Source organism: Falco biarmicus, chromosome 9, assembly GCF_023638135.1.
Source record: "Falco biarmicus isolate bFalBia1 chromosome 9, bFalBia1.pri, whole genome shotgun sequence".
Lineage (NCBI taxonomy): Eukaryota > Metazoa > Chordata > Aves > Falconiformes > Falconidae > Falco > Falco biarmicus.
Genome location: NC_079296.1, coordinates 27360557 through 27386230, shown reverse-complemented (window position 1 = coordinate 27386230; position 25674 = coordinate 27360557). Strand labels below are relative to the sequence as shown.

Genomic DNA, 25674 nt, shown 5'->3' with positions numbered 1-25674 from the left:
TCTTTGATGTGAAAGAATGGCTGTTTTTCTGGTCTTGATCTATCTGACGGATGATTCCATACCAGAGCACAGGGACTTCTGAATTCATTTCTGTCCTTTATGTGAGCATATTCCCCTTTGGCCTTTTATTTTGGATTGAAGAATTAGTTATCACTGCTAGATGAACAGCTAAAAGGGAGAAGCTATTCACTGTAAGGTCTGAGATCTCAGATTGCCCCATCAGGTGTGCTTTATAGAAGGCCTTCAAGCCCACACTTGTCTTCTTGAATGACAAGGTGTCTGATGATGGAAGCAATGCTCCTGTTGTGCAGTGTGGATAATAGCAATGGAAGCCCCCCAATAGAGCTGAGTGGAACAAAGAAGCTGGAGGGAATTGATAGAAGGAAGTATTGAAAGAAAGGGAGAGAATTTTACCTGACATGTAAAAGGAGGAGGCTTGTTTCAGGCAGAAAATTGAGTGGGAGAAGACAAAGGGAATACTGTGGGATAGGTAGTCGGTAGAGGGTGCAGAGTAACTGAGTTAACTGAGTTAAAGGTTGTAGGTGGAAGCAGTAGCAATGTATGGAGCCTTCTGTTCACTTGCTAATTCTACTATTAGTGAGTCTCTAATTAAGGGAAGCCATTCGTGTGTCATCTGACTGATAGATGCTTTTCCTTTGTGAGTGCTTTGTCTTCAGTATGGAAGGCCAGCAGCACTTGGAGAAAGTTTCTGCGTTTTCTTTTTTGATTATAAGTTGCAATGATTACAGAGAGAAGCAGTGGAGCCAGGTGTTTGGCATCTCTCAGGACACATATCAGGCTGTTCGTGCAGTCTGTAATACTTCATAGTTCTTTGGATACGCCACTATGTGGCACATTGCTTATGTATGATATTACTTCTGTTGGACTTCCTTTTTCAAAGTCTGAACTTGAGGAAGAGCAATATTGTTACTGGGTCTTTGGTTCTGATCCAGCCTTAGCTTCCCTATAGATTAATTCTTTCATATTAAATCGGTGGGCCAGGACCATGGCACTCAATACAGTATAAATCTCTACCTGTGCTGACCAGGTGACCAAGAATATTTAGCTGACAGGGTGATGTAGGAGGTGAGAGTTGAAAGCAGGAGTGACAAAAAGGAAGATCTGTAGGTGGCAAAAGTAGCATATTTAAGCTGGCTCTAGCTAAAAGTAGTGTGAAAAGAAATACCAGTTCACTAGTGGAGCTAAATTCTGGAATATCCTAAAAAGAATGCTGAAGAGCAAAAAGCAATTGTAACTTCATTAGCCTATGAAAATGATTACCAAGCACAGTTACTGATAGGTGAGGCAGACATTCAGATCCAGATGCGTGTTGATGTTGGTTCCTCTTTAATAGACCTTTTTATTAGATTTGTAGCTTCAGTTCAATTATCTGTGATTAGTGTATGGCCCTTGCCTTTGAGCACTGAAGAAAATAATTTCTTTTTTTTTTTTTTTTTTTACTCTGCTGTGGCAGCATACCATTACTGGTGACTAGCCTAGAAGTGTGGCCAAGGTCAGAAATTAAGTGGGATATGGTCAGTTGACCTGTTCCCTTACAGATATTTTAGCCAACTGGGAATCTCCTGGACTGTTGTGCCAGGTACCTTATACTTTTTAAACACTGATTTATTGAATGTCATATGTAAGGTACTTTATAGAGCTGATAAGGAAACTTTACTCAGTAACAACCAGTTCCCTGCTCTCAGAAATAGCATGTTATGCCCAATGAACACAGTTGAATCTTGAGTTCTGCTCCTTGTCATGTGAAAATGAGGTTGGTTTTGCTGGTCCTAAAGGTGGGGCTTGGGTTTTAATCATTAAACTCTTAACTAGTTTGTACAGCACTTGAGTGATGGAAGGTGCTATATATGTTGTTGTCAAGCTCGTATGAGCTATGCCAAAAGAGTTTTCATGAGTCATTTAAGCTTTTTATATAAAAATACTTCACTTCTTCAACTCCTCCCACCTCAAAATTAGTAATGCTTGAGCAATTCACTCTGAGCTTAGGGGGTGCAGGTAACTTCTTTGCAGTTGCTATGGTTTGCTTTAAGCAAATCCATGTTTAAAGAAACAGAAAAGCAATTTTCATATAGGCTTATAATAGCAAGAGTAGATCATAAAAAAATCTTAAATATAATAATGAAAAATGGTGAAATAGCTATTTATTAGAGTAATTGAATGCAAAGTAGGATTAAAAATGAGCTTTGCAATTAGTAAGCTTTGAAGATTGGTTTCCAAATTATTGTAACGTAAGGGCTACAGTGTCTTATCTTGTAGCTTAGTTAATTTGATAGATGCTGAATGCACTGTTAAAATGAAGGTACTTCAAATATGTAGCACTATCAAGAAGTTATTTTTCTCCATTTTTTTAAATTTTAGGGTTATCAAAGCAGATTCTTACAATGCCACGGGACAAAATATACTGTTTTCCTTTTTGTAGACTTCTTAGATTTTGTCAGTTTCTGTATTTAAGGCACCAGGATAATACTGCTTTCAAAATCTTGTTTTGGTGAATACTAAAGAGGTGAAAGGTTTCTTTGTGGAACATTTTAAAGTATGCAGTAATATTTTGGGGGGGAGACACCCCCCCCCCCCCCCCCCCCCCAGTTTCAGTATATATAACACATTTGCCCTTATACAGTGTATATTTAAGGTGGTATTGTTTAGTCACTCGTACTTTGCTCTGTTATTTCTGTGGCTGAAATATTGATAACTGATAGCATTTGTTACTTATGGCATTTCTGGTTCTCCAACTGTTGATCGGGTCTGCTTCAGCCCTCTGATTTGTGTTGCTAAACAGATTGGAAATCAGGTGATGTTGCATCTCCCCTTAATCCCTCTGTCACTGGCACATTCTGCAGCAGCTACATGGCAAGGGAAGCTTGTGTTCTTGCAGCCCTTGTGGAGGCACGATTCATATACTACCATACCAGAAAGTCTAATTCACTGGTAAAATGCCTGATCATACATGCCGTGAGACTCTGAAAGACTATATAGCTGCTTGGCCGTTTAGCAAATGACTTAAAGATTTTAGGGAAAAGAATTAAAGACCAAAAATTTGACCTTAAAAACTCACAGAATGTCTTATGTGGCTTTAAAAAATGCTACCAAAGTTCAGGATCCACCAGTACTGTCTTCTGCATGCGTCTGAAGTCTTAAGAGTTCAGAGAAAGCGGTCATTGTGCAGCTGATGGCATAGATAAGGCTGCTGTGGTAATTTCTGTGTGATAAAGAATTGCAAGAAAGTAATTTTTAAAAAAAGAGTAAGAGTAAGAAAGAAAGGTCTTTAAGCTGTGAAGGATGTTGCAAGCATAAAAACAGCCTCTTTAACACAGCATCTTCAAAGGTAACTAATAATAAAGGTCATGTGTAGGGATAGGATAGAAGGAACAGGAGCTTGTGTGTTAAGCGTAAAATGCTTTCATTAAATGAAATCTAGGGTGGGTACAAAGGTTTGTTTGTCTCTTTTTGAAAGGTTCTGCTTGAACTTACTGTTTTGGGAAGAAAAAATAAGTCATTATGTGAGACTTGACCTTTCAAATACCTTCCAGCAGAAATGCTTTCTGACTTCACTGTGATGCTTGTAAACTGTAAAGAGAACTATAGAACAAATGCTAGAGTTTTAACACCTGTGTAGGTCAACATATTCTACCTAATGCAGGTTTTACCTGGTGCTTACCTTCTCATTTCTCCGTGCCTTTTGATAGTGGGAGGCTGACCCAACTTTTCAAAGCTGCACATAAGAACCCCTATGTGACTGAGAGCTCCCAGCCATATGCCATGCTGGAGATTTGGGATCTCATGAGTTGTTAAAGTACAAGGTGATGGTGGCTTTTTTGAGTGAGTGCCACCTCACTGAGGAATGGGGCTGGAAGCAGAAAGGATGAGCTCCCTCTGCAGTTCCCAGTGGTAGTTCAGTGGGAGCACCAGAAGCTGAGGAAGAAGCAGGAGCAGTGTCCAGGCTGGTTAAAGCTGAGATGCTGAGCGGCTGCAACAGAAATGGGAGCTCTGAGCTGATGGGGAGGGTAGGTCATTGGAACGAGAGAGATTTTTGACCTGGGAGGATGGAGAGCCTAAGGTGAATCGGCAGTGATAGTGTTTTAGGAGGAGTAGGAAGCCCTGAGTGTAGGAGAGACTAGATAGGATGAGGTCTGGGGTTAGAGTGTTAGGGAGGCTGGGAGAGGTGTTATCGGATAGAAACTTTGGGTTAGAAATCATTGCATGGTCTGGAAAGGGAGCTATTCAGCAATTTTAATGCTCAAGGATGGAACTAAATATCCTTTTCCTATTCTCTTATTTAAATGCCTTCCTGGGGACCATTCTTCAGCGTGGGAAACCAAGGAATGAGAAATAGCATCTAACTTAGGTGTGTATCCTGGGTGCATTTTTTTTCCCAGTGCCTCTTAATGTATTGTATGCTTGAAAGAGGAAAGAATGTTTTCTTCTTTCAGCCACGCTTATGACTATTTTTCTGTGCCAAGAAGGACATGGGCAGGACTTCACAGGTCTTGTATTAGCATCCTGAGGGTAGAGGTGCTTAGCTCTAGGATTGCAAAAAACCAGCAAGTCCTTTAGTATTCCAGAGAACTGGGTCATTAAGTTGAAGATTTGGAACTAGTGTTTATTTCTAAGTGGTTCATCAAGTATTAAATAAGTTCAGTAAGTATTAAAATCATGATTAACTTACATTTTGTGCAGTGTCCTTGTCTATGGCAACTTTACCTCACCTTTACTTGTAGATAGGTGACCAGCAAGCTTTATCTCTGTTCTTAATCTTTGAAATTGAAAGAAAATAGATAATATTGGCCAGCTGTTTTAGTAGGAAGCCCAAGAGGTTCACAAGTGCCTGTGCTTGTTGACTCTAGCGAAGCTTCAGAGGAGGTAGAATAGTTCTGAAAATCTATTGGAAAGAATGTAGTTTCTTACACAAACTAAAAACTGTAACAGTTATGTGCCACGTAATAGGTAGTGGGAGTTGGCAACCCTTGGAGTCTCCCATTTTCTTTACTCATAGGAATGCTGGTGCTTAGTTGGACACGTTGGTACAGGAGTGCAACTGTTACTTCTCTTAGCTATTTCAGTGAATTTAGGAAAGGATTGAAGTTGAAATATACTTCTAAAATACAAACTTTGTAGTTGTGATGTATGTTGTGGGTTGATATTAATTGATTTACTGAATTTGTGCTTCTGTGCTTCTCCCTGTTGCCCCAAAGAAACCCCCAGTTCTTACAAAGCTCGCAGGCAGAAGACCTGTGAACTGCCATTCTCAACTAGTGTTTCAATTTCATGTAAACCTTTCCACGCTACCTCCTTCAAACCAAAAGTAAAAAAAACACTTAGGGTAAGAGCACACAGCCACTTGGTGAAATGTACTGGTGTAAATCTCCTAAAGAAGATGGTGTAAGAAATGCAGAAACTCAGTGGTGGTCTTGTAAAACAGGATGTTCTAAATTCACCACCTGGGGCATTTTTAGGAAGCATCTGCTTTTGCTTAAATCCATCTTAGCATTCTATTACTTAATTCTAGATACCTTCACTTTATTTTGACCTATTGTAATACTGATGATAAAGGGTTTGACCCCGGTTGCCAGTGGAGAGAAAACAAATAATACAAGTTTTGTGGCTGTTATTGATCACCGAGTAGGATCAGGATGGAAATTAACAGGGCCTTGCTCAGATGAGCACAAAGGGAATTCAGTCATTTAGGTGGGCAAAAGTCTAGTAACCTTGTGGTCATCCTGCCTCAGGCTGGCAGGTCTCATCTGGATATGTTGCTCTGTTGTGCAAATTACTCCTTAAATAAAGCTAGCTAACACTGGAGAATTTGATTGTGAATCCCTAACAGTTTGCAGATTGTTGTGACCTAGTGGAGATAGTGTGATAATTTCTCCTGGGAAACAGTTCCATTGATGACAAGTGTTACAGCCAGAGCTGTTCAGTCATTTCTTTGTCTGCACGTAGGGGTTGCATCATTCAGAATGCAGTGATTTATGCCTCTCCCCTTTTTGTTTTCAAGAAGCAGCACTCCTGGGTCCCTTGCTTTGCAGTCTTTCCATGTTCTCACACAATATTTCTGCCCTTTCTCCAAATTCTCCTCCTTTTCTGCCTTAAAACCCCAAGCAAAAATGTGCAACCTTAACTCCCAAGACTACTATTTAATTAACAGTGTGAACCTGCATTGTCAGACAGAATAGAATTGAGCTCAGTATTTCCCTTTTCTCTAAAGGGGAATGAAGTTTGTGGGTGTGTGCTTTTTTTATTTTTTAATTTTGAGAAAAAAGTGCATTGTTCCATGTGAGCTTTAGCTTAAAGTTGGAAATTTTGGTTTCTTGCTTACTGCTTGCTGGATTGCTATCAAGCAGCATTGCGCTGGCATCGGCAATCAGCATTTCCCTTAAGCTTGCAATTTTCACACCGTTGGCTGTGGTTAGGCAGGAACAGTGAGTACCAGGGATGGAGACTATATAAGGAAAGGAAAGGATTGGAAGTGAAGTGGCCTACTCGACTGATCCTGGGAGCAATGGGTTATATGCTATTGTGCGCTCCAGCCCTCTGGCAAGCTGTTGTTTCTCATTAAGAATACAGGCTGCTTTCTTGCTTGTACCCTGGGAGTCATGGGGAGAAGAGGGAACAGCTGTAGAGTGCTGAGATGCTGGTGATGGGGAGCCTGCCAACAGCAAGCTGCTGCCTGACACAGAGCTTTGGTGGCCAGGAGCAGAAATTTGGCTGTGCCTGTGGTGGCACGTGGGGAGGCAGCAGTGAGAGGAGCTGTCCAGCCAGGTGAATTGTTACAACTATGAGCAGGGTGCTCCCTCCTTATCAGAGCCGAGTTGAAGCGCGTTGAATACTGATGTTGACAGAGCTTTTATTGCTTCCCCTGCTTCCCTGGGAGGGTACTGCAGCAATGGTGCAACAGTCTTGTTTTCTAGTGCTTTGACTGATTGACAGAAAGCTGCAGATGCTGTCCCAGTAATTGGTTCACTTGTCCAAGGATGCTGGGATCATTTGTGCCTTGGGGGGGTTCTGGTGCATTAGTCTGTAATAGCAACGTAGCTATTTCTTGGACACGCTGCCTGTTCCTACTGCTCTATCTGGAAACTACCTCTGTTGGTTCTTTTCTGTCAAACCCTGTCTGTAGATATTAAGCTCCTGCTGAGTTTGTTTTGATCACTGTTCTGCTGAGCGTCTGCCCATGCTGAACGTGGCCAGATCTGCACCATCTTAACATGCGGGCCATCTCAGTATATCATATTTGAGCCTTTTGCTTCCCTACTTCTGAATTTCTCTTTAGGTATAGCATTTATTACAGGTGATTACTCTGTTCTGGGGTCTCTCCTCCTCTTCCTAACAGCACAGTGGGATATATGGTTATCCTAGCTTAGCCTGTATGACTTCCAGTCTGGAATAGGAGAGTGTACTGGTCTGTGGTTATGGTATTCTCATGCTGTGAGAGTCTGTTATTTCCACACTCTATGCTGTAGTTCGCCTTGTGTAAGGGGGTCATGCTGAATTTTGGAATCTGGAAAAGCATTATGAGAAAGTGTTGTTTGACGTATTACTTTTCAACAGGAATTTGATGATGACAGCAACACAATACTGGGTGTGGAGTGGGCCTTTGGTCAGACTGGGTACAGCCAGGGCTGTTCTCATTGCTCTATTTATACTTCCAGTGCTGTTGCAGATAGAAGGTGCTGTTTTTTCTTTTATGTTGGAGGAATTGAAGCACAGAAGTGCTGCTTCTTGAGGAATCGAATACAGCTTCTTAGTGCTAATCCTTACCAGATCTGGCTTACCGTGTGCTACAATGAGTGGTCTGGACCTTGCCTTGGGAGTTTGTATATATGAATGGGCCAGCTATCAGAGGTCCAGGTAGTCACTGTGCTGCTGAAGCGCTCGTAGGCGGGGGATTTCTCTGCAGCATGGAAGTGTTGCCCAGATGTCATTATCAGCTGCCCTGCAGTGACATGTAGGGGATCCTCCTAAGGGGGTTGGGAGTTTAAACACTGAAAGGAGCACATGGAATGTTCAGTTGGTACAATGGTAACTTCCAGAGGGAATGGGAAGATCACTGTTCTTCACAGTGTGCCCTGAGAGTTGGAGTGTAGAAAATTGTAGGATTTTATTAGAGTACGGGATCCTGTTAACTGATGTTGTACTGCAGCTGAGGAGCCCTCACATCTTTTTCTCCCTTGCTCCTTTGTTGAGGGCCATTATATGCACCATTAGAAGATTTTTGACCTGTAAGCGCAGCAGATGCAGTGACAGTGGCCTCCATGCTGTGCTCAACCCATCCAAGCTCTCATTGATGTGTGTCTCAGGGCTGTTCTCTTCTGCTCTGTTGTGCAATAACACATCAGAGCCTTATGATGCTCTTGGCAGAGTCTGTGCTGCATTCTGACTTGCCCAAGGGATGGTACTACTGCTCCTTTCCCTCCGCCTTTTCTCTACTTAACTTACCTCTGTGCTCCTGTTGCATTACACATGATCCAAACAGTGAACACTGAGACATTAAATAGGACGGAAACTTTGTGTGAATCCCAAATGTACTGGGGCTAAATATACTTATGTTTAAAACAAGGCTTACAGTGAGAGAAAGTAATTCTGCTATGGAAGGAGGAACAGGGGAAGGAGGGAGAGAAGGGCATCTATCTGTTAACAGGAATTACCTCCTTCCTGGTAGAAGAGGAGAAGAGATGCTGGCTGCCCACAGTCGTCTTACAGAGGATTGGCTTGAAGAAGGGCAGCAAATAACTGAGCAGGAGTACTGTTGGTCCTCAGCAGACAGACTGACCACGAGAGCTGATAAGGGAAAGGGTCTGTCCTGAAAAGTGGCATTGCAGTGGAAGAGCTAAGAGCCTCTTTCACTGCAGTCATTTCAGTTTAAAAAGCAGGGAGGGTATCTGTAAAAGCTGGTGATATCACTTTTCATCCTTTGACTGTAATAATCCTTGGGAGAGAAAATTGCCTAAAAACCAGCCTTTATGCTTTACGCTGCTTCCACGTACAGCCAATCATACGGCTTCGTGTCCAATTTAAGTCTCCACTTAACATGCTTTTCTACTTGGTTTTGAGGCTGTAAATGTAGGTGTTCAAGGCTGCATTCTCTTCTTGTTTATTTTAAGAAGCATAGCCAGTGCACTCAGCTTAGGTCACAAAATGAGAAGCTTGCATGCAAATACTGCTGGCGGCTAGCTTACTTCTGTTACAGCTTCCTGGTTTTGTTGTGAAAGAAGTTCCAGTGACACTATTGTATTTTGAAATTATGTATGTTTCAAGACTCAGTGTAGTGGGTGTATTTTGACCTGGTAAGGGATGCCAAAGACAAGCATCTTTAGGGGAAAAAAAAAAAAAAAAAGGCTTTAGAGGCTATTGCAAAAATGGTACTGTTTTCCAGTTAATGTTGAAATAGATCTCATGGCCAAACTGTCCATCACTGTTAAATCCTGGAGCACAAATTGGGATAATGTGGCTGAGCCCAAGCAAGGGCCACTGTTCTGTCTGCCTGTGCAGCTGAGAGACTGAACTGCTCCTCCGCTGGGAAAAAACATGGATAATTGCGGATGGGATACCATAGACAAACAGTTGATTGCAGCAGGGAAGAACTAACGCATCTGGTTTGGCTTCAGGTTGCTCAGGAGTAGTAGCAGCAGTGTTCCCTTGGAGCTCGGGGGCAGAGGGGTGTCAGCCAGTTGGACGTTTGCTCTGGAGGTTTATTTTGTGTAATTGTCACTGAAGGGCACTGGACATATGAAGCTAGATCTAAAGGTTGTTAATTCTGAAAACTGCAGGGCACAGCTGTCCTCATTTTCAGTACAGGGTCTGCCTTACAAGCAAACTGTGGAGACGCATGTAGCCATAGGTTTGAGAGTTCGTGTTCCGCAGGGTTCCTGTTACTTAGAGCCACTTAAGCAGAGGCTGGTGGGGAAAAAGGTTGATTGCTTTTTGAGCATTGATACAGCGTATAACCTAACTAGGAGCACTGCAACATTTTTAGGAATGTGTATTTCCAAACAGTTGGAAATTTCTTTGTGCAGTACACGCAGTAACTGTAAACCTGGTGGATTAACTCTTCTGATCAGCTCCGAGCCCAGCACTGAGTTTCTTCATGTGAAGCACATTCCTCTCCCTTCTGGTTCTTGGGGGAGGAACAGCACAGACTGACTGTGAGTAGGCTATGACGGCATTGTAGTTCAGGTATAAAGATTGCTTTCAAGCAGTGGTAATCTCTTCTTTCTAACTGGAACAGGAAAATTAAATGAGCAAATCCATCACAATGGCTGGAACGAACATAGGAGCTGTTGGGGTAAAACAAAGCAACCATTCTGCTTCAAGTGTTGTCATTAATGTAGAGCAGTGCAAGTGCTTCAGGGCGGTAGCTGAGAAGTAACTGCAGTGGGCAGTTGTAGGGCACTTGTTTGTCTCTGTCAGTTGGTGAGTACTTGACCTCTATCTAGACAAGCGATGGTTACACTTGTTCTTTTAAAAATAGTGTGTCTCCATCACGGGTGGCTTTCATGTTCACTGTGTTTGGATGTTCAGTGGCTTCTCATGGTGCTCTGTGATCACCCACCTGCAGGGGCCTTTCAGAAGGGTTCTGGTGGGAGAGTGAGAGGTAATGGGACCAACAAGAGGCTTCACATCACTTGTTATAGGAAATCCAGTGCACTACTACTCTGCTTTCAGAAGCCTCATCTGCTAGTAGCTGAACAGCAGCACCTGGTCATGAGATGCGGCTACATGGACTTGCGTGGCCAGGAAAGAGGTAAACCCATGGTTATAACTATTAAATAGAGATGGCCAGTAAGCTGCTATGACAGAGCTGCAGGGCAGCTGTCTTCAGTCCAAGGCACGGACTGCGGGAGACTACTTTTTTGCTGTGGAGGCTTGGTTACCTTGGCAACCTGTTTTTAGCTGGATCTCTGCTCTGGCGGAGAGCCCATCTGTACCTGCTACTCCTTTGTTTTGAAATGGCTGTTTTACAGAAAAATATCTGACAGAAGTATTTCCAGAGCTGGATTGTTGTGGAATCCAGGCTCTGCTTTTGGTCCCAGGAGTTTGTCTGATGATGAGGTGATGATGGTATGGGGAGTTCTGTGGCTGGATTGAAAAGGTATTAATATACCTGCTTCATGAGGTGGGCTGCTGTCTTGGAAGGGAGAGATGCTACTGCTGCTTGTTAAAGCCTGGAATAGCTCTGAAAGATAAATCACTTGCTTGTCTGGAGTTTGCGGAGAACTTCGTTCATTCTGGTTTGTGGCTCAGCATCAAGTCACCAGTGTAGATTACACTGAAGTAGCTTCTGTCTGTGATGAGTAAATGCCCACACTAGGGCTGTAGGCTTCTCTTTTGCCGGGCATATATAAACTTTTGATACTCCTGATAAACTTCAGTGGTTGGAGGACTGTATTCAGAATCTGACAATTGTGTTTGATTCCAGATCTTATCAGTCTCTTCACATCTGTCTTTTTACTGTAGGTTTTCTGGTTTTACCTTTTTTTGAGTACTTTGTAATCCTGAAGCAGGGGGTGGGGGTGGTGGGTGGGGGTGTATCTAAATTTTGCCCTTAGCTCATTCTTGTTCTCTGTGCTTTATCTTCTCCTATTTTATAGCCTGTACCTTTGGGCTGAGATGAACGGTCTGTTCTGTATTTGCTACGGGGTCCTCAGAAACGGGAGTTTTCTCACAGGTTACTGAATTGTGTGTAACACTTGTGTTATGGTGTGGGGAAGAACAGATCAACAAATACTGGTTGTACCTATAAGAAATTGAAGTAATGCCTCGCATTGCTCTGTTAGATGCAGTTACCAATTAGTAGGTAATTAAAAACCTTTTCTAAAATCTCTATATAGTGTTCCAGTTTGACTTTGCAGGCCATCTAATTCAGATGTCTTAAGTCTTGAAATCTGTTGACTTCAGAGCAGAGGGTACATTAAGAATCTGTTCTAGGCAGTCATCAGCCTTCAGTTCTGAGCAGCTATAATGCAGAAGAAAATAGTTTTCTATTTTGAAATTTTCAGGTACTAGAAAAACCAAGATAAAGAACTTTCCATTTGAACTCTCCGTTTTACTCAATTGTATGGAATAAAACTGTTTATTGTAAAGTCTGTTTGATTAAAGCTCTTTTAGCCAACCTTTTTGTTAATTCCCACTATCGCTAGCTGATTTTGGGTGGTTACAGCAGGAGCTTTTGTTTTTGTTGTTTTTAAGACAAGTGTGAGCCAGATCTGTAGTCTTTACTGCACAGTGCTCAGTAACTGACACAATAAAGTACTATATCCTTCCTTGTTCCGTTGCAGCAGCATTGACATAGAGCTACAGAAAAGCTATGCCATGTTTTTTTGTTACTTTTTTTTTAACTGCATGTATCAACAGGAGTGACAGTTTGGGGCTGACTGCGCATACATCATGTTGGTGATGTATGAAGCAGAAATGAGACAGCTGAATTCTCCAACCCCAAAGCTCACTTCAAGATCTGGTGCACAGAAAAAATCTCCTGTGAATTGACTAAGCTAACAAGAGACTTAACTTGAGCCTGAGCAGATTTGATTGGGAAGTCAGTGAAGGAGAATAAATGTGGGACAATAAAATGGCTGTCAATTACCTGTCCAGCACAGTATTCTAGCCACAAAAAGCATCACACACCCCATCCCTGTAAATTGATATATTTCTGGGAGGTAAGCAGCTGGCATTTAGGTTAGTTTATACTAGATAATGAAAATGCACCTGTGTTTGACTTAAGAATGGCTTTGCTTTTAACTTTATTTAAAGAACATGTATTATTTTCTTCTAGCTTTGATCAACTTGTTGAAGTTCCTCATGTCCAATGAGACTGTGTTGCTTGCCAAGCACAACATCTTCACCCTTGCACTTATGGTGAGTACAGAAAAAACATCCTCTTATTTTAAACAATGTAATCTTGAATGAATCTTAAGAAAGAAGCCAGGGTTCTGTTAAGGAGATAGCAGAACAAAGCCACACAGTGGAGGAATATCATTGTGGTTGGTTTCGCTGGATGATTGGAAAGGGAAGTGCTTAAGACTCACTGTAGGGTCTGCTTATTGAAATAAACAAGTCTATGTGGGGAAAGGCTTAGTTTAATTTTCCAGACTTGGTAATGTTTTTTCTTGTTCTGTGGCCCTTTGTATAAAAAAAGAATAGGAACCTGTTTTCCTGCCCCCCCAGCTATGACAGTATTTAAGCTTCTCGTCTGTCTCTTCTGTACTATTAAGGAAAATAATAGATAAAGCAATGAAGTAATGCAATACTGTGTAATGCACCTGAGAGCTATTTCTTTGAAGGTTTTGAACATAGTTTGTATTCTTTCTGTTGCAGAACAGATTTTGGCTAAATACTCCTGTTGTAATTTTTCACTTCCTTGTATAGGTTGTGAACCTGTTCAACATGTTCATCACTTACGGAGACACCTTTCTTCCCACTCCCAGCAGCTATGATGAGCTGTATTATGAAATCATTCGGATGCATCAGAATTTTGACAACCTTTATTCTATGGGTGAGTACCTCCTGACTGGTCAGGACCACTGCTGACTGGAAGTGAGGTGGTGGTGGAGGGGCGTTTTGTGTTGGGTGGTTTTCTGTCCTACTGCTACTGATGTGTGTCTTGGTGACTGGACACGTTTTTTTTTTTGTACTAGGACATGTTTTGTCCTAGTTATTAATTATTAATATAAATTAAGGACTGAGAGAGGGCTAAACTTGTTAAAGGGATAATTTTTCTTGTTTTAGTCAGAAAAAAACAGGAACAGACCCATTGCATCTCTAGCAGCAAGTTACTGTGGTTGGAAACACAAATTTGTAGGCACAACTGGGTAATGTGGTATTTTAAGCATGTTCATGTAATTTGTGTCTATTACATTGGACAGTTTCAAGTCAGAAGGCAGGTACATGCTACAGAACCAGCCAGCACAGAGAAACACTCAATGCAAACAAGAACTTGGAAAAGAATTTGATAAACTTACAATAAGAAGCTTGTTGTGCTAGACATTATTACATCTACTATTCTCATTGCCAAAACAAACCAAGAAAACAGCCCTCATAAACCTGCTTGCAATGACAAGTGAATCACTGGCCTGAAGAATGTGCCTACTGGCAAAACAGGGAGAAGCTGCCATCCTTCAAAGAGAGGCAGGCATGCTGGAATGCCACCAAGTGAGACCCAGCAGGGAAAAGAAGAACAAAGGAGAGCAAGGAATTCATGGACACATAATCAGGCAGCGTATACACAGGAGCCTGCAGCCAAGGACAGCTGCAGTGGCACTGCTGTAATGCCAGCATACTTGAAGGTGTGAAGAAAAGAATATAGCTCTGTTGTTTGTTTGCTTTATTCTAGAAGGACCTTTCTCCCGTTCACCCCCTGCTCCCTTCTCAGCATGATCCCCAGTGAACAACAGGAGTTAATATAAGCATGTAAGGGGAGTGAAAGGGCATTGGGAGACACAGAGTTGGTCACAGCACTCTTCTGACATGCGAGAGAACCATCCTCACCTAAATAAAAGTAACCAAGTACTCCCTGCCAACTGCAAGCAAAAATGCCCTTTTGTACAAACTTCCTGCGGTTTTTCATCTGTTATGTAAGGGATCACTTGGCCATTGTCGTGCTCGCTGAGCAACTGAGATTTTTTGCTAACCCATTTCCTACTCCCAGAATTGCAACTAGTAAGATGAGGTTCTTTTATTAGCCTGCAATTTTTCAAACCCATCTCCTGTGGAAGCTGAAGGAGAGTGGAATGGAAGAGTAATGCACTCAAATACCTACTCAGCTGGGCTGCTATAGGTGCATCTGACCTGTTGAAACAATTAATTTGTCACATGAATGTTTTCTATCCTGCTACACAGAGCAAACCCCTTTGGATTAATGTTGTAGATGCCTGAATGGAAACCTTCTTTGAATACATTACTTCAGATATTAAAGTACTGTAATACTGTTTGACAAAATAATGTTACTCAGAGCTGACATCTCTTTCTGCAGATGGCATGTAGTGGTAGCACTAGGAAGTGAGAAGGAAGGTAGCACTGTCTCAAGCTGATGAACACCACAGTTTAACCAGGTGTCCTGACAAATTCTCTTTGCTTGTCAGTCCATATCACTGGGACTACCGTCCCCTAACCTTGGAACGTTTGTTAGCACAGATGAGAAAGTTACTCGCAGTCCTTTAGCGTTCCTGTTAATGTGGCTAAAACTTCCTGTGTTGGGAGTGGAGGTGGAATCTAATTGCCTTTTTTATTTGTTTTTCTTGTCCTGAATCTGAACTTTATCCAGATTTGCATGACTGAAGGCTTCTGTCATGCAATAATAAGAATGAGTCTGCAGCCACTGTGCTTATGGACTCACTTGTAGCATCTGTGTTTCTAGACAATCCTAAATTTGGGTGATGTGTTGTTCCTTCGCTTCTGAGTCAAGGATGAATGTTTCTTGTGGAAAATCCTGTATATACAAATTCCTAGAAAATTCCTTTCTATTCAGGCAATATGGAAATTAATCCAAACATTTACTACAGGATCTGTTATTGTTTTGGTACTTACCAAGATATGTGCACGTAACTGCCACCGTAGACACGCTACACATTCTGACCAAAATAAATATTTTTGGTACTCTGGCAGAAAAGAATTGGCTTCCCTAGAACTTCTTCCTGTTGCAGAATGTTTTAAGATCTCCTCCTAAGTCTGTCAGCAACCATCTGTGCAACAGAACACCACCCTCATTCCTACAGGGAGTGTTTTTCCCTAGGCTGGTGTGTAATTCCTCTCTGCAGTTCCAGATAAACAGGGAGGTAAAGAATCTTTCGCTGCTGGGGTGGGTTTAAATTGCAGGATGTAGTCCAGCTCAGATGGAATCTTGCATAAACAGGAGCCAGAGGACAGCGGTGTGTGGAATAAAAGGTATCCTAGACCTGGGATGCTGCCCTATTTCTGGGGGAAATGAACTTTAATATGTGGTGATGAAAGCAGAAGAGCCTAGGCTCTTCTATTCGCCCTGCTTCCTGCCTCCCAGCTATTATTTTGTTCTGCTCACCTCTTCTGTGTTCCTTATGTTTCTTAGATGGGCTTTGAAGGGGACTTGTGCCCTGGATCACAGATAGTCTCAAAGATTACCTTGTTTTGATGTGGCTCCTGGACTGCCATCTCACCAAATCAGATTTTTTTGACATTTTGGATTAGAAAAATTCCAGTTCTGTGCCAACACGATTAACTCTTTTCCTTTCAGTTCTAAGGCTGTCTACCAATGCTGGTCAATGGAAAGAGCCTGCAAGCAAGGTGACCCATGCCTTAGTCAATATTAGGTAAGAAGTAGAAGTTAATAACCATTTTTAAGATTCTTGTGTCCTGTGTGACTGCATTCTTATCGTGACGCTTTCACGTTGTTGTATTGAATTTGATTTTGAATTTGTTCTCTTTGTTGAGCTAAATTGCTGTTCTAAACGGGGCCCACTGGGATAAAAAGAGGATCACCAGGGTTTGATTGTCCTCTCTCTAATAATTCTCTCTGCTCTTCTGTAGACCGAGCGCTTTCAAAGCATGGCACAAGCTGTAATGAATTAATCCTCACAGCATTCTTGGGAGAAGTTATACGGTAGAGAACAATATTGTGCTGGCAGAGCAATTGCAGACCTAATGGATTTCTGTTGTGTGATTCTACTGCAATTCTATAAAGCTAGGAAGGGAACTATAAGCCAGCTGTAATAAGCAGATTTGAGGCCTGTTTTAACATTGCAAGGGTTTTGTGTGTGTTTAAAACTGATTATTTAAGGACATTTCAATATTCTCTTAAACGCCTTCCTCGTGTTCAAGGGCAGAAGTTATGCTCTACTTGTAAGGCTAAAGAATACGTATGTGCTGTATTCCTTCATGACAGCAATAATTTCTTTTCCTGGCTTCTTGAAGCAGCTAGTACTGACCAAGCTGGGTACTTGGCAAGAGGTTTATGGATCTGATTGATTGGAAAATGGAAGAATGTTGAGAGAGAAAATTTACTGTGTATCTCTGGCTTGTAAACAAACCATAAAAGATAAAATTATTTATACTGAAAAAATACCTATCACTTGTCACTCCAGACACTTGGTGTCTATGCAACACCACATAGCTCAGTACTGCTGCATTGCTAGTACTTGTCATTTTCCTCACTACAAAAGAGATTGTGTAGGACAAACTCTCTGAGGGCATCTTGCAAGTCAATATACATCTTATGTGTCTGTAAACCACCTTAAAGGTTCCCTTAGTAAGTCTGTAAGCTTAATAACGCCACATATGGTTCCAGATTTATTTTGCTACTAGTCTTTTTATTTTTTGTGAACAGATATAAATGAGTGTTTGTGGGATGATAATGCACTCAAAGTGAAGCAGCAGAACAGATAGCTGTTGGCAAATTAATGTCATTTAATGTGACACAAATTGTCTGCCCTGGGAATTCTCTGTACACCCAGGGAGAGAAGCCTAAACAGGAAAGAGATAAAAAAAGCAAGTGGTCACAGAGGGTTTGTGCTCACCTCTGGTTTGTGCAGCCAAGTTGTTGCGTTGGCTCATGTTCTGTTGCTTAACAGGTACTTTTGTAAAGATCAGCATGCAACTGAGACAAGATAAAACCAAAAAACTGGCACAGTGACAACTCTCCCTGGGCAGCATGTAACATACATGTTAAGTGCATGGTGCTGCCTACACCTAGCAAACCCTATAACATGTTTGTCTTCTAGGCTTCTGGTAGCTGTCCCCTGCTCCATCCAGCTGCTCATGTGTGTTAAAATTTCATGTAGTCTTCCACTAGCCTTAGAAGTTTTCATGAATGACTTCTTTTAATTCCGTGAAATTAGAAAAGGTCTAAATTAGAGATGATTTGAGGCCTAGAGAGGGATTAGCATGTCTGACTTGCCCCATTTCCCTGCTTCCCTCAAAAAAAAAAAAAAAGGGGGTGGGGTGGGGAGAGAGGGCAGGTAGTTTGTCTGCCGGTTTGTTTCCTTCTCACAGTAAAAATACTGCATTTGAATGGTTCTTTAAGTGAATAGGTTTTAGAGCAGCCAGTTGTTGGAAGCTGGAGAAATCCAGAGGTACTGTCCTTTTGTGAAGGTGATTGACAGTGTGATGATTCGAAGTGGTGACTAGAGAACAACTAGATGCCTGTTTTTTTGCAAGAACATGCTTTAGAAAGTTCCAAAAGACTCATCTCAATACAGGGAAAATGGATGAAGTGAAGGGCCTGTGATAATGTAATACTCCCATTTTGGCCTAAAGACTGAATTTATGAAGCAAAAGGGCAAGATAATAATTCTTCAAGGAATGCCTTGAGCTTTTCAAGGTCTGAAGTTTTTTGCAGTCTGTTCAGAAAGACCATTTTGTCCTGGTCTGTTGGTTGTCCCACTTCTGCAGCAGTGTTTGTAGGAGCACTTAATACTAGGGCTGGTGTGTTTTCTTCTGGTGTTGGACTAGGAGTACAAAGTGGAGCCTTGTGCGCACACACTTGTGACACCATGTTGCAGAGAGTCATGGAGATGTTGCAAGCCCAAATCACCAATGAGAAAAGGAAGAGAGGATGCTTGAGAAGAAGAAACAGTTTGAGGCTCTCAGACTGATGGCTTTCATAAAGGAACACAGTATATTACTGAATGATAGTATTATCATAAGTTGTAATTATTTTATGCGTTGATAAAGGTGTACCGGTTTGAATCGGGCTTAGCTTCCCATTGGCTGTTTGTTTATGCCCCTTTGGCTTCCCCTTAGAGTGGTCTCAGTGTACTGTTTCTTTTTGGGATGCCTTTGCCATGAAGGGAGTGAGTATAGAGCAGTCCATCTCACATTGGATTTTTCTTTCAGCTTGTTCCATCGTTCTGGAAAGTTGTTTGTTTTTTATGAGCCATGGTTACCTGCTTTTTGCTGTAACAGTGCAGTGCAAAGTCATGCTTTGGTTTATATCTTTATCTCATTACAACAGCTATTTAAAAAGAAATAAATCAAAATTGTCATTTCCTTATCCCAAGGCTTTTGCTGGGAAAGATTACAAATGTAAAAACATCTGTGTGTGCATGCATGTGGTGGGCTTTAGCAAGTGTTTTAAATCCTAGCGTACAACCTTATGTGTATTTCTGTCAGGAGAGGAGTGGTGAGTTATTTTCAATTTTTCAAGGCTGCAATGCATTTATGTTACAGGAGTAACTGTTGGGGAGAGACAAAAAACAGTCCTGCTTGCACCCTGCAGTGCTGGCTTGGCGAGGTCGTAATACAGAGTCAGGATGAGTAATACCTGGAGAATCTTTGACACATTCTTGTTTAGACTCAACTGCAGAGAGAGATCCCACTTTGTGTATCCTATTATGGTATTAACTGTACTTTTAAATTGGACCCTATTTTCCACTAGGCACTCTGATCGAGTTTTGCTGTTGCTGATTATCTGATTCTTCTAGTCCTTACTGCAGTGAAAAGAGCAGTCACAAATGTTCTTTTTGAGTATAAAGAGATGGGGAGGCTATTCCTACCTTCTCTTCATACCTTTCCTTTTTACAGACTATTCATAATTTCTGTCTGACCTAAAGAAAATGAAAATTTGAAGAAGACAGAGTAATGATAGCCTAACCTGTCTGAAATCTTCCATATCATACTGGAATGAGTGCTTCCTATTGCTGTCCTATCCCATAATAGTGATTATAACTTCTATCTGTGAATTTGTGTCTGTGGTTTACATAAATAATTGAGACATGATGGACTGCAAGATATAGCTGCAGCACCGATGGGGTTGAAATAAGAAGCTGCAGCAGTTAGTGGTTTGAAAACTCACCTTCTCACCTATGAGGAAATAAGCACATTTTGAGACAAGTAATTTTTTTTAAGCTAATGAGCCTCTTTAAGATAACATTGTGCAGGTTTGAATTTAATGAGAATTTTATTAATGCAGGGTTCAGGGGGGCATCTTCTGATTGCTTACACAGTGAGGAAGGTGGCAGCGGAATCCCTGTATTCTTTTAATAGACTTTATCCTGATCAGTTTTTTTCCAAGGTGAATAAATAGATTAATTTCTTCATTGTCTGAAACTGAGTCCCATCATAATTTTTAAAGTAATTTTGTTTTTCTCACTGAAATGCTTTTAACAAGCAGAGAGTAAGCTTGTAATATGGAACTGGGTGATAGATTTTTTTTTTTTTTTTTTTAAGGTGTTTATGTGCTGTAGTAGCATATGCTGCAATCCTCACTTGGGTGCTTTCAGTCACTCTTCCATCTTGCAGCTACTTTTGTTTCACATAAGCCACTCTGTGTGATACTCCTTTTTTTTTTTTTTACAGGAGGTGCTGCTTCTCCCAAGGCTGCTTTTGGGGTCATAAGGGAGAGACTGGGCACTTGGGAGGAGCACTTAAAGCATTGTGTGTATGTGTATAAAGTGGTTATGTTTGCTGCCAGTCTGGGCAGGAACACTCTGAAGGCTTGTTTATGATTTTACTTAGGTGAAAGAAGGCCAGATTGGGCTGTGCTTGTTTGTCGCAGGATACCTGGCATCCCTGCTTTGAAGCTATAGCTCATGTTAAATTACCAACACTCCGTAGAACTGCACTTATTGAAAACCTTGACAGAGGAGGAGGTTTCATTCAGATATTTGTTAGAAAGTGAGTGGCTGCAAGCCGTCTGTGTAGTACCTTCAGCATTGTTCTGCTTTACTGCAAGGAGTTTAGCATCTCTTCATGGGGAGAGAAGAGCTAAATGCTGCTGACCTAGTCATACTGTGATGGGTGGCTGCAGCATTTACAGGATACCTGAAAGGGGACCTGCTAGTAGATAAGTGCTTCTGAATGGCGTGGAAGCCTATGGATTACAGTCAGCTGAGAATCTGTACAAAATATGTATTTTTTTTATATATATATATATACACATACATACTTCTTCCCTCTCCTGCTCTGTACAGACATAATAGAGACACACACACACGTTTCTTGCCAATATGAGAATGAAAAAGGGAGGGCAGGCTTAAAGCCTGTTTATGAAAATAAATGGTCAAGAAAATCTATGTGTATATATATATAAAATGTGGATATTTGTATGCTATATGTGTACGCACATATATGAATGTGTATCATGTATATGAATATGTGTATATACAAATACTTATACATAAATATATGCATGTGTATATATGTTAAAAAATCCCACGTAAACAAGCATCTTGCCCTTGACAGTGGGCTGATCTAAAGCCATAATTTCCAAGCTGAAAAGACCAAGCCACTTGCTTGTTTCCAAGGTCTCGGAGGTGAACCCCAAGTGTTGGTTAAGGGTGCTCAGGTGTTACTCCTCTCAGCAGCAGCTGCCAGCAGCAGTGTTGCCCTGGGTGTGTAGGTAATCCTGGGACTAAGGGACTGTGCAGAACTGCTTGTCTCGGGTCAGTGTTGCTGAGCAGCAGAGGGTGCTCAGGCATGCAGGTTAGCCCAGAGTTCATTCCCTGTGATTCTTACACCCACTTGTGAGGGCTACCACTGGTGGAATAACTCCATTGAATTGTTCACTGAGGTGTGTTTAATGGTAATGACCTCTGACATGCTGTCACTGCTAATCAATCTGAGCTCAGCTCACAGGCTAGTACAAGACAGTCAACAATTTTTTATTATTACTTTTTTAATAAAAAAGGCAACAAAACCCAAAGAGAAACTCAGGTGTTTTTTTTATTGGTACTTTAGAATCCTAATACAATTTTGCTAAGATTAAGGGTCAAATTTTTACTAAAAAGCTGTAAGAAAACTTCCAAGCTTTATGCATGTAAGCTATTTGAAGAATTAGTTCATCACAGTTTTCAGGTGATAGCCTGAAAAAGTTATGATGCTGAAAATCTGAAAGTGGATTGTAGCTGAGGATTCTGGCTTGGTTCTAGACCTTTTCTAGTGACTTGTAATCACATCACTCATTGAAAGAGCACAGGTAGTAGATCCTTCTTGTCCTTTCATGTGCTTCTTGTTTCATGCTTTTCTTGTCACACAGGGACTCTGGCACAGCAGAACTGTTCCTGGAATACCATAGTTGTCACAGCAGAGCTTAGTTACTCAGAGTTCATCTGCTACCACTGCTTGTTTTTTACTTGACCTTGCAGTATTCTGCTGGGGAAAGTTTGTTTCCGAGGAGCAACAGATTTTGATGTAACAGCATTAGCTGGCACCTGAACAGAGGAAGCAGGTGGATTGAAAGGGAAAGACCTCACTTCCAGGCCATTGTGACACATTAACAGAAAAAAAAGAAAGAAAGAAAGAAGCAATCCTATCCAGGGTGCATCGTTTCATCTTTTCACGGCACTCTACCCATGCTTCCAGTATTTTTATTAATATTTAGGGCTTTTCTCTAGTCATGTAACTTAAGTGATTCATTTCTTTTACATCAGCTGATTTCTTCTTGAGACAGTGGTGTTAATTTTCAGTTATTGCTCTTTATTTACTAGCTGATTCATCTTGGTCTGTTTCTCTCACAGAGCTGTAGCCAATTTCATTCTGCTATAATTTTCCTTCATTCTTTCTCATTCATGCAGTGGCTTAATTAAATGTTGTCTCTGCCACTGGCCCAGATCCAGAAAGCTATCTGTTGAGTGGCATCGTATGGACCAGTTCCACTAACACAGCAGTGTGGTTCAGCAAGTCAGGTGCAACCCAGGTCACCTTCCTTCTTTCTGCCAGTAGCATCCATTTCAGTCACTGCTGCCTGGGAAGGGACTCTGACAACATCAAGACTATTACTCTTCCCACCCCGCAGCAGGTTTTTTTGAGGATTAATTTAGTTGTATTTTTTTGTGTGTGGTGACTGAAGATTCTGGAGCAGATGCTGATTTTGAGCAAAGGTGTTTGTATGGCAAATAAATGCCTCCATCTGAGATGCCATAGCCGTGGCTTGCTTTCTTCAATGCACTTGATAGCTATGCTGCAGGGATTGCTTTCTCTCTAAAATTTCATCCTCAAAGCAAGAATGCTTTTTGGATTGGGGTAGGGATGAACTTGAAGTGATTTATTCCCAGGATGGCAGCCTTGCTTAACTGACTTTCTTAGCTTTTTTTCCAATGTCTGCAATTGTACCGTCCACTTTCATCTCCTTTCTTCATGTCAAAAAACCAACAGGTTGGCTTTTTAAGAGGGAACTTGCAGAAGGATCCACTTCTGTATTTCAGCTGCTCTGCAAGGATTGCTGTAGAGGTGAGGCATCTGTTCCAGGGAGGATTGTTTGATGGGCAGAAAGGAAACTGCAGCAGTCACTGTTTGGCAGTCTCTTCCTAAGTTCAGCAAGTATCTTAGTTTATGTGATTCTCATAAGGTGGGCGTGTCACTGCAGAGTTTACCCACTTCTGAACCTTTGGCCGTTTTGTGGGAAACATTTCTTCCTTGAAAACTGAAAGTTTTGGAAAGTTAGTCCAGATCTGTCGGCTACTTAGCAAAGTGTGCTGAGAAACGTTACTCCATTACTGAGGTACTGCAACCCTGATTTCATCTACTCTGTATCAAGCAGAACTGTCCTGCGAGTAGGGGAATTCCTGTCTGTGGATTTCATTTACTGGATTCATGGGTGCAGATTGTGGGCTTACAAGATGGAGTTAGTTAAGCTGCTAGCAATTTTTTTCTTGAAAGCAGTTCATTCAGCTTTGGAATTATATTGTTTTTCAGCTTTTGTGCTGGTAAATTCAGGTTTGGAGCTTTGGGAGAACAGTCAGTAGAGGAGAAAAGTGAAAGAGGCTTCTTCAGAGTGATTGTGATGTCCTCTTCATTTATGTGACTTGTACTGCCTGGTCCGAAGAAGTGTGGCACTAGGCAAGAAATTCTCATTTTGCTTGGCAAATACCTTTTTCTGTAGAAAGAAAAATACTGGAGAATGTGTTAGCATTGGGAATGGTTTTGGTTTATTTCAGAAGTAGATCTGGTATTTATTGGTCAGAAGTTATTTTTCTGACTTGTTTGCAGATATTTTGGTCTTGAATCCCCTTGCTGGGCACAGACAAGTTAAGTATGAGCTCAGTAATGCATTAAAGCATGTGCTGCAAAGCTGAGGTGCAGTCTTGTAAACATGTCAGGGTTTTCATTGCAGCACAAAATCCAAAAAGGTCTGCTGGTTTCTCACTTTGAATGGCTGTATTGTTTCATCTCGTTTATGAGAACAATCTTAATTATTTCTCTGGTACTGTGCCTGGCCTGAGTTCAATTCCTAATTGATAGATTTCAACCTTACAGTCAACATCTTCGCTGGCAGCCCTAATGCAGCCAGGAAGCAGCCAGATTCTCTTGGCCCCAAGAACTGGCCCTACTGGAACCTGATTGAAGCACAGTTTGAAACAGCTGTTTATAGCTTGTCGAAACTTTGCCCATGCTGTTTTTATTCTTTGGGTAAATACAAGGGTCTGATTTCCACTGGTCTCAAATCTAGCTTTCAAGATTTGCTTTAATGGAGAGAAAACATTAAGCAGCTTTCTTCATAACCCAAACAATGTAAAAATAATTGTGAGCTTAAATAATAACTTTATCCCTTGAAAAATAATGTAGTATAATGCTGGTTTTCTGTTTAAAAGAAATCTGTTGCTCACAGCAGCAGTCAGAATTATTATTCCCTCTGAAAGTCTGGGCTGTGGGATGTGTACTTTAAAAAAAAGAAAAGCTTTTCAAAATCCAATGTGTATTTTTTTATTATCTTATACTGGGGGGGGGGGGGGCGGGGCTAAAATTTGGTTTTGCTCCAGAAATGTGAATGCCCTATTCTCTTAATTTTTCCTTTAGGACTAAACTGACAAAGTACATCTGCTCATGAAGGTAATGAAGGACCTACCTTATCTTGAACTGAAAGCAAGGAGTATAATACATTTAGCATGACTGCAGAACTGCAGTCTTGTTTGGAGATTGCATCAGTCTGGAGCTCAGTTCCCAGGGAACTGTGAGAGGAGGGCATCTTAAGGCTTTGTTCGTTGAAAGAATTGTGCATCCTAGCTTTGGTGGGAAGAGCTCATAAAAACCAAAGTTAAGATGCTTGGTTTTTAGGAGCTCTTCCCACCAAAGGCAGAGAAGGTTGTCTCGCCTTACCAGCACAGGAGCTAGCTTTGCAGCAGTCAGTAAATAGCAGCTGGTATAGCCAACGCTAAGGTGAAAGTAAAATGCTGCCTGGAAAAAAAACAACCAAAAACCAAACCACCCAAAAGCTCCCAAAAGGAGGGAGCTCAAGTGAGGTGTGATTTTTTTTATTATTTTTTTTTTCTTCCAAAATGTGAAAATATTTTGGACTCTAATATCTGTGTGTCCAGATCAGACCACCTGAAGCACTGATGTTATGTTAGGGTCTCTAATTAAATTGGCTGTTCAGGAATCCCAGAATACAACCTTTTGTTATTACCTTTTTTAGTCTTTAATTTTTTTTCTAATATAGCTAGAAGATTAATTCAGAAAATGATGATATAATGCTTCTGATAACCATTTCTTCCTTAGCTTTGAGATCAGATTTTTGTTGCCTGTCTTAAGGGGTGCTAACTGTGAAGGTTTGGCAGTCAGAAATGGCCATGTGCTTGGCTGCTTCCCAGCAATCAAAGCCAACCAGATCAACAGTGATCTCATGACAGAATTAATCTGATTCTGATATCTTGCTGATAACTGTTTAGTTGAAGAATGTTTCCCTGGCAAAACTGCCCCCGCATGCTTCCTCAGCCTGTGCTTTTACGATTGCTTGCAGCAGGTACGAACTGAGGT

At 41.3% G+C, this 25674-nt stretch overlaps 1 protein-coding gene across 2 annotated transcripts in view; it reads left to right on the top strand.

The window, feature by feature from the left end:
• The window catches only part of ARMH3 (armadillo like helical domain containing 3), a 128888-nt gene that overhangs the window by 42265 nt on the left and 60949 nt on the right, over positions 1–25674 (top strand). For both annotated transcript variants that reach the window (XM_056350844.1, XM_056350843.1), the window contains exons 21-23: positions 12791–12873; positions 13384–13510; positions 16223–16298. In XM_056350844.1, coding sequence (XP_056206819.1) covers positions 12791–12873; positions 13384–13510; positions 16223–16298 — 286 coding nt within the window. The remainder of the gene's footprint in view (positions 1–12790; positions 12874–13383; positions 13511–16222; positions 16299–25674) is intronic.